We start from the raw sequence: 18499 nt of genomic DNA on the forward strand, positions 1-18499 counted from the left end.
CGTCACAAATCATGGCACACCAGCCATTTGCATCCACAGCAGAGCCAGACAAGGAATGCCTTTACATCCCAGCATCCTGCAGGAGAGTTTGCTTATCCAAGCCTCCAAATTGGTACCTCCACACGAGCAGATACCACTAATCAGATGACAGAGCCAGACAGGCTGGATGGATGCAAGCACACGTGGTGAGATGGAGGAAACGGATGGGGAATGAGGTCAAAGTTTAATGACAGTGGTGTGTGGGAGGAAGGCAGTGGGAACACCATTTGAAAAGTAGTGGGAGGTTTCTGGAGTACAACAGGAAGATGGGTGAGAAGTGAATGAAGGCACGCTGGATTCACAGGCTTACAAGCAACCAATATTCACTGTGATTACTGTGAGTGCCTGAGCAAGTCATTGCTAATGGTACTCACAGCCACTGCCACTCCCGACGACTGTATCCAGGCATGATATATTTGGACAGACCAAACCTAGTGATTACAGCAGTCAGCAGAAACTACACTGATTGCACTTCCTCCTCAGCCCGAGGGAACGCAAACTCACAGCTTTTGGCACCAAGGTGACACATGTGGCTACATCCTAATGACACTGTGCTGCCATGCAAAAACGATGGCTAGACCGATGGGGCTGGGAGCAGAGCTGTTCCTGGTGAGGATACCTAGAAGCCTGGAGTCCTGGCCTAGATCCTCACTCTGAGCAATAAGTGGGTCTACAAACTTCACAGATGCCAAATGTGTAAACACCACAAGGGGTTGGAGACAGAACCAGGAATTTCCCCACCCCGGTGAGCTCCCTTCTCTCTCACACACAGACATAACCTTGCATCTCCTTTCTCCAACACGTCTCAGCTCCAAGAGGAGCATCACACAGCCTTTCCTAGTGCAGACAGATCACTTCAGAAATTGAAAAAATACATTTGAGCTTTACCTTGCACACAGTGAGAAATTAGAGCTATTCACTGGACTGCAATAAGGAACTCTTTTTCAGCTGTATATATTACAGGAGGGGTTCTTGATTCCACAGTAATCTCAGGAGAAAAATTAGCTAGATGAGCACAAAATCACACTAGTTCTGCTCTGTCCTCATGATAACTGTTTTTCAATTCAATAAATTAAGTGAAAGGTAAGCATTTGTTTCACAGGCAAGACTATCATTCCCGCTTCATTTGTAATATATGGAGAGGGATTAGCCACATCAAGCATATGCTTTCATACTGTGGTGTAAAGAGCACACATGAGAAAAATCATGTTTAGCTCCAATGCACTGAGAAAACTGTTTACAGACAACACATTCAAGAGCTGAAGAAAAACCTTTTTGATGATAATTCTTCATCAGATGCAGTGAGCAGACGTGTGCACTGAAGAGCCTACACTGAGTCTCACTTGTGCTAACACTGAGCACTACTGGGAGAGCTGTGCTTAAATAAAAGGCCTGTTTCTACAATCCCCATCTCAGATAGCTGTGCCCATACCCTAACTCTCACTTCTTATTTGTTCCATTCACTAGTTTATAACCTGAAAGACATGAACATTTATTTCTCCTCAAAGCACATTTATTTGCCCTACAAATGGACCAAAACCATGCAAAGACTACTTTGATTTTTATTATCTCACCTATATAAACATATTGATTTCCTTAACCCTACCCAGGAGAAAATAATATTTTCTTTTTATTGCATTCCCGAGGAAGTCGTGCCTTAACTTGTATCTTATTTATCTGCTACTTATCCACATATTTTGCTTTAAACCCTCTACCAGGAACCAAGCTTCCACCTCTGTTTCTCTAGCCCCCTTAATACTCAGTCTGTCAAGTCCAGTTCTGCTGACTCACAGGTCAAGTGTTATTGCAGATGAGAAAAAAGCTTCCATATATTAAAAATAAGATGTCTACGCTTCATAGACATATCTTTTTGAAGAAAGTATATATATGAATCAAAAAAGAGATGTCAAGCATCATTCCTTATTTAAAAAAGTACAATCTTAATGTTTATTTTAAATCTCTTGTTAGAAAGGAAAGCATTAATATGAAATGCTTCAAACAGCCTTTGACAGAGAACTCTTAAAACTGCAGTGAGCCAAAGATCAACAGGCCTTTAAGAATTAAAACAACTGGAGATGCTTTAGAAGTGGAGCCATCCAAGTTTTTTCATTGATTAAAGGCCCACTGGTATTACACTCGTATTGAACACCAACACATACAGTTTCACATTTCCCGATCTGGTAATTTCATGGCTTAAAATTGTAAATTGTATTGTAGAAATTTACTGCCACTCAGTCAATTAAAATTTTACCATCAAATGAATGTAGGTGTTTGTTTTAAATACAGAGAAAATGTTTTAAATACGAAAATGAGAAAAATGAGAAAATGAGAAAAAAATAACAAAAGGTTGATTTAAAGAAAAAATTAAATCTGTCAGTTAAACCCCAGCAATTCATCCTTATTTCAGCTTTTGTACCCTTTTAATCTTTTATGTTCCTATTGCTAAACTGAAATAGAAATGCCTTAAAGGAGATAAGCAAACAGAAATGGAATAATTCCAAGTCAGGTTTCAAAATTAATATTTTTTTTCCCCATCTGCCCTTTAGCAAGTCGTCCAATCCAGCTCCCAATCTCCGGTACCCTCCCAGCCACTAGCAAGCTAATACAGAAGGTTACTGCAAAGCTGTAAAGAGGTACATCTGAATGCATATTTATCCACTTGGCAAGATCCTGCTCCAGTTGTAAGAGGATGCAAATCTGCATTACAATGTAGCTTCAGTTTCTCACCTGTGTAAGAAAGCACCTATGATATTAATAGTGTTGCTTAAGACAATATGAAATAAATGGATGCACTTGAGCTGAGCTATGGCAGCACTGCTAATTTACACCTCTGAAAACACTCACTTGGGTATATAAAACAAGTGTATATCTGCACCTGCATCAAAACTCTTTTTCATTTCTTTTTTTAATAGGAGGAGAAACTAGTAACACAGCATAACTCTACCAGATGTCAGGGTAAAAGAATAATGTGTAGGTGAGTACTTGATATGATCATCAGAAAAGAAAAGCAAACTGAGGGGCTTTATTTCATCCTAAGAACAGTTTTTAAGAGTACAGGTGGCACTGCCAGTCAGTGATAGTTACTTTTGTTGTGGGTATGTCTTTGTTCCAGCAGCTGGAAGAGCAGTTTTCATGTATAACAAAAGAAATGTACTTAATAGGAAACACCTGAAAATCCTTCAAGAGAATAAATGATAGCAATAGAAAATGCAAGTTTAGAAAGCACTTCCTGGGGGAAAAAAAAAGAAGAAGGTAGTACTGGAATCTTCTCTTTATCTCAGGTCAATTGACTTGTCACGGTGGGAAGGAGATTTGAAAAGGAAATTGCGAGTTCTTAGCAAGTATGATTGGAAGAATTGAGTTAATAGCCAGCAATCAGTATAGGTTTGGTAGGGTACTTAAAAATTTAAATGTATGCATACGCCACAACTGCAGAACGCCTGAGCTTTGTCTTGTTTGCAAAAAACAAATGGAATAACAGGAAATTTAAATCTCAAACAAAAATGGTAATTTTTTACTCAGGTCGCTGGGGTTTAAGTGTACTTCCATTACACATTTCCCTCCTTTCAGTATATAATTGAGACATATAAATGGTATGTGCCTCTGATCTTGTTTTACACTTGTAAACCTTCCAGTACCAACAGGATCCTACATGTGTGTGCTTTCAGAGGATACATTTCCTCACCATATGGGAAGATGTTTTGTATCACCACGTTGGCAGCATACAAATGGTTTTTTAACTCCCTTTTTTGCTGCCATTTCTGCAAGACATTTAGGTTCATTAGCTTATTGTTTCACATGTCAAACACTAAAAAATGGATAGTTTTCTGACTTGAGATGCTGCTTTATCTTGAATAATCGTGCACTGCATTCAGCAAGTACAGATACAAATGAGTATGACAACAGCACTAATTAGAAAACAGCTTAATTGGAGATGGCAGGATAAGCCATCATCTCTGTAAAGAAATGTGTCTATATCCTCAACCCCTTTTCAGCCTTTCTCATGCAACACCCAACTTTTCTGCATGTATTATTTTCAAAGGAATTGCAAAAGAAGGTCTCACTGAGACTACTCCTTGTTTCTCTTTCCAACCAAAGAAGGCAGATATTATAGGTTGCAGAAATTTGTAGGTGGATAAAAGGTAAGAAAATTATAGGACAGTGACGGACATAATGAATTTCATTTCCACAAGCTTCTAATCCCTCTGAGGAAGAGAAGAACATAGGTTTTGCATGGGCCTCTTTAACAAACAAATGCATACCCTGCAATGAAGTAGCATGAGATGAGAGGATACATTCCAAGCTAAATGCAAACTAGCCCTTGCCTGTGAGGCACGGAAAGAACACATCCTCTAAAGTACAGCACAGCGTGATGCCCACATGCTCAAGAGCCTCGTAATTTTAGATCGGTTGATTTTTGTGTTGTTTGCAGAACTTTTTATACTTACTGTAATTCTCTCATCTTTGTCATCTAGAGGGGTCCCATCTTTCTTCCACGATATAGTCGGTTCTGGGTGACCTCTTGGGGGCTGACATTCCATCACTGCAGGTTCACCCACAGCTACCATTACATCCGATGGATTTTGTCTGAAGTCATCCCGTAGAACTGAAAGAATAAAGAAAACGAAGCAAAAAATTACCCAACAATATACCAACAGTACAGAAAAGTGTTTTGTTTTGGCCTTTAATGCTGCCTGTTGTCAGTGCACTTTATATGAATGAACACATCAGTTAAGGAACATCATTTGGCATCTACAGATGGTCTCTGGTACTTGCACACAGTTACACAGAAAACCCATGTGCAACTCTTATTTAACTTCCAACATACAAGCCAAGTGACAAGAAAGCTAGAGAGGGACTTTTTACAAAAGCTTATAGTGATAGAAAAAGGGGAAATAGCTTTGAACTGAAAGAGGGCAGGTTCAGATTTAGTACTGGGAAGAAACTCATTACTGGGAAGGTGGTGAGGTGCTGGAACAAGTTGCCCGGAGAGGCTGTGGATGCCCCATCTGTGGCAGTGTTCAAAGCCAGGTTGGATGGGGCTCTGAATGGCCGTTGGCCTTATGAATTGCACCCATCCCTGAATTTTTGGCAAAAATGAATACACTAACCAAAACTCCCAGTTCTCTGATGACACTACAAGACACTAAACGTTTGTCCAGCCTTAGGCAAACTCATCTTTGCAATTTGGCTTGTGTCTTTTTCAAGGAGAAATATTAACAAATTTACTGATCTCTGGAAGCCATCACTTAGCCTAAGCCAGGACCACATCCTTTAATGCAAGAAGTCAAGACTGCTACCTCTACGTAGGTTTTTATTTTTGCTACATTACTAGAATTTGTTCTTTCTCATCATTTTGCCAAGCCCAGGCCTAGGAAACTCTAGTTTCCTCCAATCACTCACTATGAATTTTATCAATAGCTTTGTGGTTATTTTTCTTTTTGGGAGAGGAGACATCATACTGTGCAGACCACTACACAGGGACACAGTTTAACAGAATAATGGCATTCCTAAGTCTTGCCAAGTAAGTGGCATTAGGTTTAATATAAAAATAACTCAGATGATAACAAATCCAACATCCTAGTTCTCTCCGCTGCTGTTACTCCATACACGCTGAAAAAGGATAACTTAATGGGAAAGCACATTGCAGTCAAAGGACTCTTAGGATTTTTAGAAAGCTGTTTGTCATTCTTGCTACCTGCAATGGTCTTGTGTCAACAGCAAATAGTGCCAAGAATCTGCAGTAAAAAAATACATCCCCCAAGCCATGGATCACAGATATATGGACATTCACCACTGAATAGAGGTTTGGTTGTTAACGCTGCTTCAAAGTGAGGTGTGATTTACTGTCAGCTGTTAAGGAATGTGGTTGTGCTTAAGGATTGGCAGGTACAGCACTACCACCAAAATATTCCTCTCTGTAAGGTCTTTCATGCTGTTAAGACCTTTGAAAATGGTCAGAAGGCAAATGGGGCATCTACTTTGGGCCAGAGGCACAAGGGTTGGACTCAATGATCTCGGAGGTCTTTTCCAACCCAATCGATTCTATGATTCTATGATTCTATGATACACATTTTCCTCACACCTGATTTCTGCAATGCTATCTAATCCAAAACGAAGGAGGGGAGAAAAAAATTATTTGTAGTTATTTGTGTTGGAAGATTACTGGCAAATAGCCCTGTCAATAATCAATAGGACTGTCTTTGATTTTTTCTTCTCAAGTACACATTCTTTACATTCTTTACATTCTATCCCCTACTATTCACAAGCTACAGTCTCCAGCTACAGGGCCTGTCTCCAGCTTGGCTCACTGGAATGTAATACACAACAGGGAAAGTTCCACATTGATACAGAAGTGTAGATAGGAATCAAAAGCAATAAATAAAAAATATCTTGCCACTATTATAGGAAAAAAAATACAATTTCTGGAAGTAATGAAGAACATCTCTGTACCAACAAGACTTAAATATAGTAGAGATCTCACTAGACATCATCAGAATTTACTAATCCCTTTCCATACTAAAGCACTGACATTTAAAATATTTCAGTTCAATGACTGAAATTTCTGGATGCCCTGGAATCAGGAGATACCAATACACTGAAAAAGGATAATCAAGGGTGAAATGTCTGTATCACTTTAATAATACAAAATAATAAAACAGAATGATAGGATTTAATGAAGAAATTATAGGATATTTTCAGTTGAAAGGGACTTCTGGAGGTCATCTAGTCTACAATGAGATGCTATTGGATGAACATGTTCTATTGGACAGACAAGGTCTCTTAAACAGATCTAGGGTAGACAGTTCATTAAAAACAAAACCAGCCCAAGAAACAACACAACAAATAAAACATGCACCTACTGCTTTCCATACAAAAGCCTGAGAAAGCATGCTCCATCTAAGGACAAAGAATTTGTCTCTCTTAAAAGCAAAACTCATGGATATTTTCCTAATATGAACTTCGGGAAAACTCAAAATATTTTCAGCTATAACATCAATTTATGTTACATCTAGAGGAAAGAATACGTTTTCAAAGAGGAGAATGATGTCACTTTTAGTTATTCAGAAAGGTAAGCCAAAAGACCAATCCTTTAGCTCCCCTTCTGCTTTCAAGAAGACTTTATTAACTTTAACCCACATTCTCTTACAGCTTCCTTACTATATTCCTCTATATACTGATGCATCAAAATTGGATGCTTCAAATTATTTTTAGTTATGGAAGCATTAAAATACTACTCACATACACTGAAAACTTTATATATCCTTATTCCATTTATACTGAATATGGCATTAATAACCAGATGTAATTTCTGGTGTTTCCAAGCAACCCTCAAGCCACCCAGGTACAGTGAATCACACAGCATAAGTGGCTAAGTTGACACTGCTTCTACTGAAGTCAAAGATTTTTTTCTATTTACTTTAATACTTTAGAGACTTGATCTGGCTTCGAACCACTGGTCATAATATTACTACTTTTCTTTTCTTGTACTTCTCCAAACTAAAGAATATTAAAGAAGAAGGAACAGAAGTTGCCCTAAGTTATGAAAAAAAGCCCATATATCCAGTTGCCTTTGCCAACAGCACATGAAAGTGCAGAAGAGTTTATTTGCTACACCACAGTTCTACTGCAACACAATAAAAGGTGTGTTTTGACCATGAGTAAGAAGCCTCTTCTTATTGCTGAAGTTTGTATCACTTGGATAAATCTAAGAGACACACAAAAAAAGCACCCTTAAGTTTTAAAAAAATGAAATCAACTGATCTTAATAAACCATAATGCTTTTCAAGTCTGAGAGACACCATAAATCTAAGAGGAAAGCACCTCAGATGACTTTAGCACCTCTGAAGCAACAAAGTCCAGTGCTTGCATAATAAAAACAAATTACTTCTGTAATTTCTTCACTCCTTAGTCTTATAATAGCTTTACAAGCAGCGTACCTTGTCTGCAAACCAAGACCTCTCACAAATTAACCAGTTCTTAATAGAATGCCTTAGGAGGACATCAAAGGTCCAGGCCACAGATACATCAAAACAAGTATTTTTTTTCCCATTTACTATGAATTATTTTGGTTCTAACATTATATAATGAAATGCTAACAAAATGTAATCCATTAGAGATTACTCCACAGATAGTCATCATGTAATTATTTTTGCAGCTGTAAAGTAGATACATGCTCTGGTTTGGTTTTTTTTTTTTTTTTGCCTCAGGCCCTGGCAATCTTGCATGAAGTTATAAATCTACAATTTTCATCCCTTACTGAAAAAAACCCTTATTTTTTCCTTTCTGTCCTTCATAGTCAAGGCTCACTGTAAATTGAGAATGCATTTCCTTTTGAAGATATATTGGAAGTATACTTTGCAATCCAGTACAGCAAATGCTTTCTGTCACCAAACGGTCAAATTTCACCACAGGTACCTCTTTCTACACATGTGCAGCAGGAATGAAAACAGATACAGTAAGAGGCTGTTTGCTTTTTTCTTTTTTAATAGAATTTCTGTGTAGAATCTTCATAGATATATACCACCCCTTCTCTGCCCACCCCACCCTCCCTATTTCTGACAGACCATGGTTAAAGGTTGACATTTCACCTCATATTTTCTAAAATACAATGAATAATGGTTGTTATCACTGTCATTGCACAGCTAGGACAACTCTATGATCTTGCTGTGTGAACATGCTGAACTAATCAGGTTCAACAGCAACTTTTGTAACTCCACTTAAAAGTCAACTGCTCACACAACCACTTCATATCGTGTACTATTCAGTCACCTAAACAGTTTTCCTTTCCCTGGAGAACCTTTCTCAGAGAATAAGGAAACTGGCAATCACTTGAGGATAAATTTTTATTGACAAGCCATGTAAGTAGAGACAGTACTTTTTTTTTGTGTAAACCCTAAGCAAGGCTTTGCCAAACGCAGCACCCACTGTTTTTTTTCCTTAAGTTCTTTGTTGGTTACTTTAAAAAAAGAGTATGAAGTCATTACTGGGTGAAATAGGAGGAAGGCAGGCAGGAGTTTTTTGCCTATATACAGCATAGATAATTAAGAAAGATTATTGTTCCAGTTTATCTTTAAATAACTGTGATTAAAAGCAGTAAAGAAAACACAAGGAAAAATAAACCAACCAGTTTAGTAGACCAGTTCTAGTCAATACCTGAAAAGAATGAATATTTAAGGAACACACCATTTACCATGACACATTTTGGGTATCATGCCTTAACAGGTGGTATCATGCAAGATCTGGAAATAAGAAAATCTCCTGAAAATTTTGATTACAGGTCTATTCTAGTACGGACACTTCATGCTAGATCAGTTCAAAGCAGTGCACCAGAATACATCTGGGATCCCTAATCAGCCAAGATCTTACTGCCATGGTCACCCAGTGAACAGAGGAAGAGAGGGAAACGAAGGTGTTTGGGGTGCAGTTTCTTAGTCAGACCAAAGCAACCATAATACACTTCAAATCTTATAAAAGACATCACGCAGACTTGCTTCCCACTGACTCCCCTGCACCCTCCCACACTATTTTGCAAGTCTACTTGCTAGAGACTGGGGAGACAAAGTATCTCACAACTGGGTAACAGGAGAGATCCCAACAATTTCCATTCTTTCATCATGCAGATCAGTGGAATCTTTCTTTGAATAGCAGCACGTGCCTCAAAAATGGGGGAAAAAGGGAAAAAAGTGAAATAAATTCCTCACATTCCTTTAGAAAACAACCAGACCTCAGCTAATGAGCAAGTTTCCATCAGCAAACAAAGCTATCCTAACATCAAATGAGCTAAAGCTGAGTAATGCAGCCTTAATGGCCCACTGTCCTGTCTTTTGGCTAATTTTGTTAAAACTCCCATGTAACAGATCTTAAATTTTTTTAATACCCACCAATTCTATTATTTTAATTCCTGCAAATATATAAAAAGTATTTCCATGCTCCCCTTTTCCTCCCCAACAAAACAGCAGTATTTACAAACAAAGTTTCCACCTAATACTTAATCTGACTAATAAAATATGACGAACGAACAACAAAAATGAGAACTTGCTTTAAAATGCTGTAAGATTAGAAAAACAGAAATAGGATTCAGGTGGTTATATAAATCCTCTAATCCCATGAAGCTGTAATCAAAGAGAAACTAATTATTTCTTAGTCAGGACTGAGCTGTTATTCAAAAGCAGAACTGTTCCTGAAATTTAGGACCAGCAATGATCCCACTACCCATTGAACTTGTAATTCAAATTTAGTGAGACACACCAGACATTTTTGGCATTCAAATATATTATAAGATGGTTGTCAGTTGGGAAACGGCTTCAGACCAGGTGCTTAATTTTAATTACAACTAACTTAAGCATCAGCCAGAATTATGGTACCTTGTTTAAAGACTTTCCTGGCATGAAATTTATACAGATGTCAGGATATAGTTTTTAATACATTCATGCCACTAACAGGAAAGTGTTGGAGCACCTAATTAAGTTAAAAAGAAACAAAAAAAATTGCATGCATTATCAGATTTAAGTCAACATATGTGTTAGCACGGTACAGTTTACACCTTATTAAGCTGTTAACTGGTTTGACCAAAAAACTTGATCATTTACAAATGAGAAATATTCTTTTCAGAAGAAACCTCCCTAAAAGTCTCCATGTAGTCATATAAAGTTAAGGGAAAAACTTGTTCCCTGAAAAAAATCCTTTCCTTTCCTTTCTGAACGTGTTAAAATCAGGTTAACACCGGTGTTAACTACAATACATAGTCATTAAAATGGAACAGGAGGAGTAGGGCTATAAATAGTCAGAAATTACATTTAACAAGATCACTCATGTAATACAGGCAATAATTTTACGCAGTGATTGAGTCCAGCAACTGGACTGCAATTGTATGGAATGTTTCAAAGATGTCACACCTCTACAAGGCCTCCAAGAGGCAGGAAGACACAGCCAGCCTGCCCAGGGCTCCTCTCTTCCACACTTCCTATTTCTCTTATGTTTCCTACCTTGGAGCACTTTGATCTCTTTCTACCCCTTCCTCAGCTGGACAAAAAGCCTTCCACAGGCAAGCAGATGCCAATCAGTTCACCATCTCCATGTCTAATACATTTCCAGCCTTCTCTGAGCTTCAGTACTTTAGAACCACCAGACACATGGCCAGCTCTCAAACAGCACAGGACATCCCTGACTGCACAGTCTGAGAATTCACACTGAACAGGCTCCCAGACAGAAGAGACTGTTCATTGCAAAGAGAATGATCATAAAGCAATGACCATGACCTGACATCATCACAGTAGAGATCAAGTTTGAATCTTCGGCTAATCATTTGCGACAACACATTCGATGTAATGTATTCACACAGTGCTGTCTTACTCTACTTCAAACTCTGCCCTTTAGCAAACCTCACTACTTCAAAGCCTGAAGAAACAAAAGTACTTTAAAGTCAAATGTTATTTTTTTGCTTAGTATTCATATGCGTTAGCAGGAATTAGTTCAGCACTTGACCTGAGTCTATGTAACTGAGCTCACAGCATCACACATATACTTCTATTTAAGATCTCCTTTAGTTAAAAGAAACAACCATCAAAAACTCTCAAAAAAAACAACTGTATTTTTTGTACTCTACTACCACTGAGACCAATTAATTTAGTTTAAACAGGTGGTTCATAAACACATCCTCCATGATGAAGGGTTAATGAATGCAAGAAAAGATTTGAAAAAGTCCTTTCTCTCAGACACTTCAAAAATTTAAGATCTGCCTTTTATTATTATTATGCTCTTTCTTGTGCTAACATTTCATATTGTCAAAGATTTATTTTTAAGCACTTTTAAGATTTTGGTAGACATTGCAAGAGATATACAGAAATTTTACAGTAGTTTAAATTTGGAAGAATAAAGAGTGCTAAAGAATAGCATTATTTAACTTGAATGAATGGGAAAAAAAGAATTAATGAGATAAATAGAGACTGAATTGTATACATAAAATGCTTTAAACAATTTTGAGAAGAGTTGTTCAGAAAACCTGTATTGCTACTACCCATCACAGTAACACAGAATTCCCAGCAGTGGGAAATTGCCTATTTCTCATCAAACATGCAGATCTAACAAAGATTTTACTGAATCTCACACCACATTCTGCTATAAGAATGCTAACAGATTGAAGGTGTCAGGAAGCAGTATTAAGTTCATGTTACACACCTATGCAATTTAGTATTTACATTATTAGTACAGCCTCGTTGATGACACCAGTAAGAGCACTGACAGTCAAAGCAACAAAGAAACATAGCTTTGTTTTAACACTGATAAACAGAGCCAAGACACAATCCAAAACTAGCTGAAACAGAGTTAAATACAGGTAATACGAACAGCAGCAGTGAAATTAGATCACATTTCTAAAGTGTTAACAAAATGTAGTGTTCTCCATTATTGTACCCTGTAAGTTGTTTGAAAACAGATGCTCTCTAAAGATTTACATTTTTCATTGGTTGCTTTTCCTCTGCCTGGTAGAAAAGGACCTCAGGGTGCTGGTTGACAGCAGTTGAACATGAGCCATCCAGTGTGCCCAGGTGGCCAAGAAGGCCAGGTATCCTGGCCTGTGTCAGCAATAGTGTGGTCAGCAGGACCAGGGCAGTGACTGTCCCCCTGTACTGGGCACTGGTGAGGCCACACCTCGAATCCTGCGTCCAGTTTTGGGCCCCTCACTACAAGAAAGACACTGAGGTGCTGGAGCATGTCCAGAGAAGGGCAATGGAGCTGGGGAAGGATCTGGAGCACAAGTCCTGTGAGGAAAGGCTAAGGGAGCTGGGGGTGTTTAGCCTGGAGAAAAAGAGGCTCAGGGGGCACCTTATCACTCTCTACAACTACACAGAAAGGACATTGTAGCCAGGTAAGGGTTGGTCTCTTCTCCCAGGTAACAAGTGACAAGGACGAGAGGAAACGGCCTCAAGTTGCACCAGGGGAAGTTTAGATTGGATATCAGGAAAAACTTCTTCGCTGAAAGGATGATCAGGCATTGGAACAGGCTGCCCAAGGAAGTGGTAAAGCCACCATCCCTGGAGACATTTAAAAGATATGCACATGTGGCCCTTGGGGACGTGGTTTAGTGGTGGACTTGGTAGTGCTCGATTAATGGTTGGACTCGGCGATCTAAAAGGTCTTTTTCAACCTAAACCATTCCATGATTCCATACAGCATGATCAAATTAGGGGATCTTCATATCTACTAGGGTCAGTAGTTACCACCTCTGGAAAGTGTCATTCCCTAATACACTCAGCAATACACGTCAGCAAACAGAAGAGCAGCACACTTCTAATCCATTAATGTAGAAGGAAATCAAAGAGTGCTGCACCTACTAGATTACATCTTTTAAAAGGTGTTGATGACAAATACAAGTAATATGTTTGAATCAAGCAATATACTACACTGAAAAAGCAGTTAAGTATTTAGGCATTTGGCAATAAACATATGACTGCACATAAAGACTCTAAAATAAACATATTTATTGTCATTCGTTACTGTTATTAAGAAACAATTGTCAATAGAAAGAAATTCATGTTTAAGGAGCAGGTTGCAAGAAAAAAAGACTTCCAAGTAAAAACCATTGGCTGCAAGTTACTGATGATCATTACAAAAATTTATGGAAACCACTCACAATGTCGATTTTATTTCACTAGTTTAAGATTTGGGCTTTAAGTATTGCCAGGAATCTTACTGGGAGACACAGCTGTCAACCCACAACAATATTTCCATGTGTGGGAAGGAAATTGCAAATGGATTAGATGATGAATTGGGAATCAATTAAATGACCAAATCTGATAAGTCATATAAAGACTAATTTTAACTCCTGTGAGAAGGGTAACTGACAGGCCTAAGAGAGCATGCTGCAGCACTGGGAAACCTAATTAAACCCTGAAGGATCTGTGATGCCTCAGGCACGCAGCTCAAGAGTACCCCTTAGGTTGACTGAAAATTGAAAACAGATAAGGAGAAGAGACCTAATTATTAATTTGACTGACTGCGTAGAAAACGCGATCCCTCTCAACGCCTTCCACGTATTACACTCTAGGATAAGGAATTTACCACCTGTAAATAAGAATTTATCTCCTGGAAGGATAGAGTCCATGGTACAGACTGCAGAGACAATTTCCTTTCGCTTACCCTAAATATTTACTGGCATTTGCTTTGGTTTTTTTTCATCATCATCATTAATATTAGTAGTAGTAGTATTCATTTCATTTAGAGTTTTGGGGTTATTCGAATCATGCTGGATTACAGACAATATTTTCAGCATGACTAACACAGTGTATTTCTAAATTTATGGACACAAACCAAGGGGTTTTAGACACAACACAGCTCACCCAAGAACTACGTCTTTCAGACATCATACATTAATTTTCCCTAGGTGAAGAAGGGTTTGCGTCTTTAAATCCAAGGATTTGGCTGCATTCTGTAAATAAAGATTTTTCTCTGTACACTTTGAATCAAGGTTCTGGTGTTCAGTTTGCAATGAACTGTTGGCTGCAAGGGCCTTCCTAGAAAGCAGATTATAATGGAGAAAAAGAAGCAGATTGAGGCTGCAGCGAGATCTTGTCTTGGTCCTCCAAATTAAAGCATGAAGAGATAACTGAAATGAAAGAAGAGACAGACGGACCAAAAAAAGAAAGAAAAAACGTGAAAAGACACTTCACCAAAATTCTAGTGTTTTCCTTAACTACTTACCAAACCTTATCTCATGAGCAGAATTGGGTTCCCTTTTACGAAAAAAGACAAGAACCAACCCAGAAATGCCACTGTCCTGTAACTCAGGATTCCAGGGGAAAAAAATAAAGGAAGAAATACAGGTAGTAAGGACATAAAGCAAACATTTAGCCAATTTTCAACTAGAGGTTAAAGCTAGGATATTATGGCACTGGCAAATGGAGCCAGACTGCAACGGATTTAAAAGGTGTTGCTCTTAAATAGCAAGTTATGCTGGCTTGAGTTGTGTAAAACTGACTCTCTTCCCATAGTTTTTAAGCGAAAAATCCCTCAGTAAGCCAGATCTAAAGAAACCTCATTTATCTTTACCTGTATTGTTAAAAGAGAAGTGACTACTACAGAGACTTGCCAATGAAATTGTGGTAGCACTGTTCCTGTAGTGCGGGAAAGACTTAAATAGCTGATGCTTGTACATTTGCTAATAATCATCCTTTCACTCTCAAGAAAAAAGCTTTTCAGAGACATTTTCAAAGAAATAGATTTACATGCCCGTGATAAGGTTTCTGCAGTGTGCATAGCCCTAAATCTGCACAGGCACTATGTCAGCGTTTCACTCAGGGTCCTGCCTCCACACAGCAATTTTATCCATGTCCTTCTGCTTAGCATTCAAATCCCAGGGTGTTATAACTGCACCACTACCATCAACGCTTTTTGAAAGGACTCTATTTCCATGAAAAAATCCCCATTATGCTGTTGAAGTGGTTGAAAAATATGACATTTTAATATCAGAGAATATACAGTATCATTATCACACTTGAAGAGGTAAGTTGCTTCTTTAATATTCTGGAAAATTGTATTCCCCCATTACAAGTGAGGTCAAGCCTGAACCATCAGTCAGAAGGGGCAAGATGCAGAAACTTTATATGGCTGAGTGGCTAATTCTAAATAACAGCAGAGCTAACAACAGCATTTGTTGGCACCACACACTACAGCAAGGCCACGCTGCCCAAAAACGTTGCTGAACTATTGCATAAATTTTTATTGTGTTCTGTTGTTCTCTTATTCTATATGATTTTATTGTCTTGATAGGATCTGCAGACCACAGATTTCCACTCTCTTTTTTCCTCTCTCCAGACTGCTATACAGCAGGACATACCTGAGTTAGATAGTAGATGTTTTGTTAATTATACTCTGCATGTCCAAATACATGAATATATAATCCTTAGGATAATGTTATATTGGTTTTTCCATCCTAAAAGACTTAAGATGTAAATTGATAAGAGATTGCCATTATAGACATGGATAAACCTTTTCAAAATTACATTTATACCAAATATCATATACTTTCCAAATTACTTCTGCTAGTTTTGGAAAACAATGCAAGAAATCACCTCAGGGGAAAATGGCAGACAGACTTACACAGAGGTCATACAGAAATACAGTCTTCATCTAATTCAATTAACTGCTTTCAGTTAGATCCCAAATGGCACAAGGCAAACCTTTGTTCTATTTCAGGCATATTCTAAGAAATGAGTCATTCTGCTTTCTCACTAAAAAGAAGCATGGCAAAATACCATACACTCAATTTTTTTACTGTTCAGAATTTGAGAAATCTCAAGACAGACATCTTCATGATTTAGAACGATAGCTCATCATTTAGAAAACATCTGAAGGCTTCAAATACTGCAAAATTCTACAAAGAGCATTACAAAAAGTAGCACAGTTAAAAGCTACAACAATGAAAAATGGTTTTGTAAGCAAAGGGACACACCAAGTTCACCAAGCTGGAACTGTGAATTGCAGCTCTTGGAGATTTATATGTTATTGTAAATGGCAAGACAGTAAAATCATACAGAAAAGTACTTCTGCATTTGGACTCTTATTCTGGCTTCAATCCCAATGAGACAGTCAAAGGCAACGTGCCAACTGATCAGTATGTTAGTATTTAATGTGCAATAAGTGCTACTGAGTAAAAATCAGAGAAACATTGCCTGTTAGCAGAGTCTGCTGTATTGCTGGCAGGAAGGAGTGCATGAAGTTCTGGATCACCCCATGTGGTAAGACAGAAGCCAGAAGTCTGATTCAGAATTAACAAAAGGAAACAGAGGGCAATGCTCAGCGTGAACACAAATGCACATAAAGCCAGGCAGATTTCATTACTGGAGATTTTAATTTTGATTAAACGCTTCCTTTTATATCAGGTGGCATTCATTGTTTTCTACCCTGCATTTTCATTAATGCTTTAATACACACAGAACGTTAAGCTGCATAACTTCAGTCTTGCAGCTAAAGATAGCATCTTTAATAACAGCTACAGAAGAGATGCTGGCATCCATCGCTGCCCAACTCTGTGAAGCTCTGACGCACCGTGGGCTGGTGGGGGCTTTGTGGCATGTGAGGCAACGCATCTGCACTCCCCACCAAAGGAAAAGGAAAGTGGGTGACTGTAATGTTAACTTGGACTGTTTGGAATAGGAACTTAAAAATGCACCTGGGACAAAACAAAGTAACGTAACAGAAGTGGCTGTGAAGGTCAAAATGGATCGAGGCAGCGAGTGCATTTTGGGGAAATGTTGGGTTTGCCTTTGTTTTTCAGCCTGTGAGGCCGCAGTACAGTGTAACTTCTTCATAACTCCCCAGGAAATTACTGGGGTAAAGAAACTGTAACATGGTCTTTCAGTAATTTGACTGTTGTCTTTTTTGCTCCTCATTTTGGTATTTCTACTTACTAATGACGAAAGTTTGGACAAAATTTAACAGACCAAGCTTCTGTTTTAATTCCATACGAGCTGGCATAGCATTAGGAGAAATACCTATGCTTGATTTCCCTTTCCCTTACAAACCTTAACTGTGGAGGTCCTGAGCAGCCCACACAGGTTAATGTCCTGGTAAACCACAAGATTCTTTATATTTCCATTAAGAATTCTTATAGAGAGAAAAAGCAAATGCGGTATTGAGACCAAGATTCTTCTATTTCTTCACGAACTCTGAATAAATTTTCAAGTCGGTTCAGTGACCTCGTTCTTTTCTGTATGTTTAAGCACAAAAAGTAAGCTTGAAAACATTATAAGACTCGATCAAGACTATCAGTAGATGCAGAAAAAAATATATTTTCAGGACAATTTAAAAAAGTAAATACATTGTTATTAATTTTGCCAAACAGGGTATTTAGAAGCCACTGATCTCGTATGATAAAAGCTACCAGTATCTTCTAATAATTCATTCAGGAACAACTGAGTTAAGGGGAAAAAAACCCAATCTCAAAACAGTAGCTGGATTGCCAAAATCCTTACACTTGTTTTTCCAATATACTGTGACAATATGTTTTTGGTGTTATAGGACTTGCCAGTGGGATGCTGATTACTTTCATTGTTAGACACTTTAAAACTTACTGGTGAATGGCATTCCTGGGATTATTTACTGCTACTCATTATTTTTGGCATCTTTAGCGCAAAAGAACATAGGTTTCAGCAGTCTACTCCTGGTTTCCCACCCTAGCTAGTTAGTTAGCATAGGAAACTGTACCAGGCACATCAGATTTTCAATTAATTTGTTAGGTTTCTGGTATGCATATTTATATAGGCTTCAAGCAAACACACAAAAGAAATGAAAAATTAAATTCAGCTTCTCTTCACTTTCCTTCCAAACAGAGCAAAAAACAAACTCAAAAGCAAAACGAAGTTTCTCTGTGGATATGTTTGCAATGTCAGTACTTGAGTTTGGAGCAGCCCAGTGCTGTGAATGAGATCTCCAAATCTTCTCCACCAACCAGGCTTTGATT

At 38.1% G+C, this 18499-nt stretch overlaps 1 protein-coding gene across 6 annotated transcripts in view; it reads right to left on the reverse strand.

The window, feature by feature from the left end:
* The window catches only part of ROBO1 (roundabout guidance receptor 1), a 711169-nt gene that overhangs the window by 108441 nt on the left and 584229 nt on the right, over positions 1–18499 (reverse strand). For all 6 annotated transcript variants that reach the window (XM_032679893.1, XM_032679894.1, XM_032679895.1 and 3 more), the window contains one exon: positions 4488–4645. In XM_032679893.1, the coding sequence (XP_032535784.1) occupies positions 4488–4645 (158 nt within the window). The remainder of the gene's footprint in view (positions 1–4487; positions 4646–18499) is intronic.

This window comes from Chiroxiphia lanceolata, chromosome 2, assembly GCF_009829145.1.
Source record: "Chiroxiphia lanceolata isolate bChiLan1 chromosome 2, bChiLan1.pri, whole genome shotgun sequence".
In the NCBI taxonomy this organism is placed as follows: domain Eukaryota; kingdom Metazoa; phylum Chordata; class Aves; order Passeriformes; family Pipridae; genus Chiroxiphia; species Chiroxiphia lanceolata.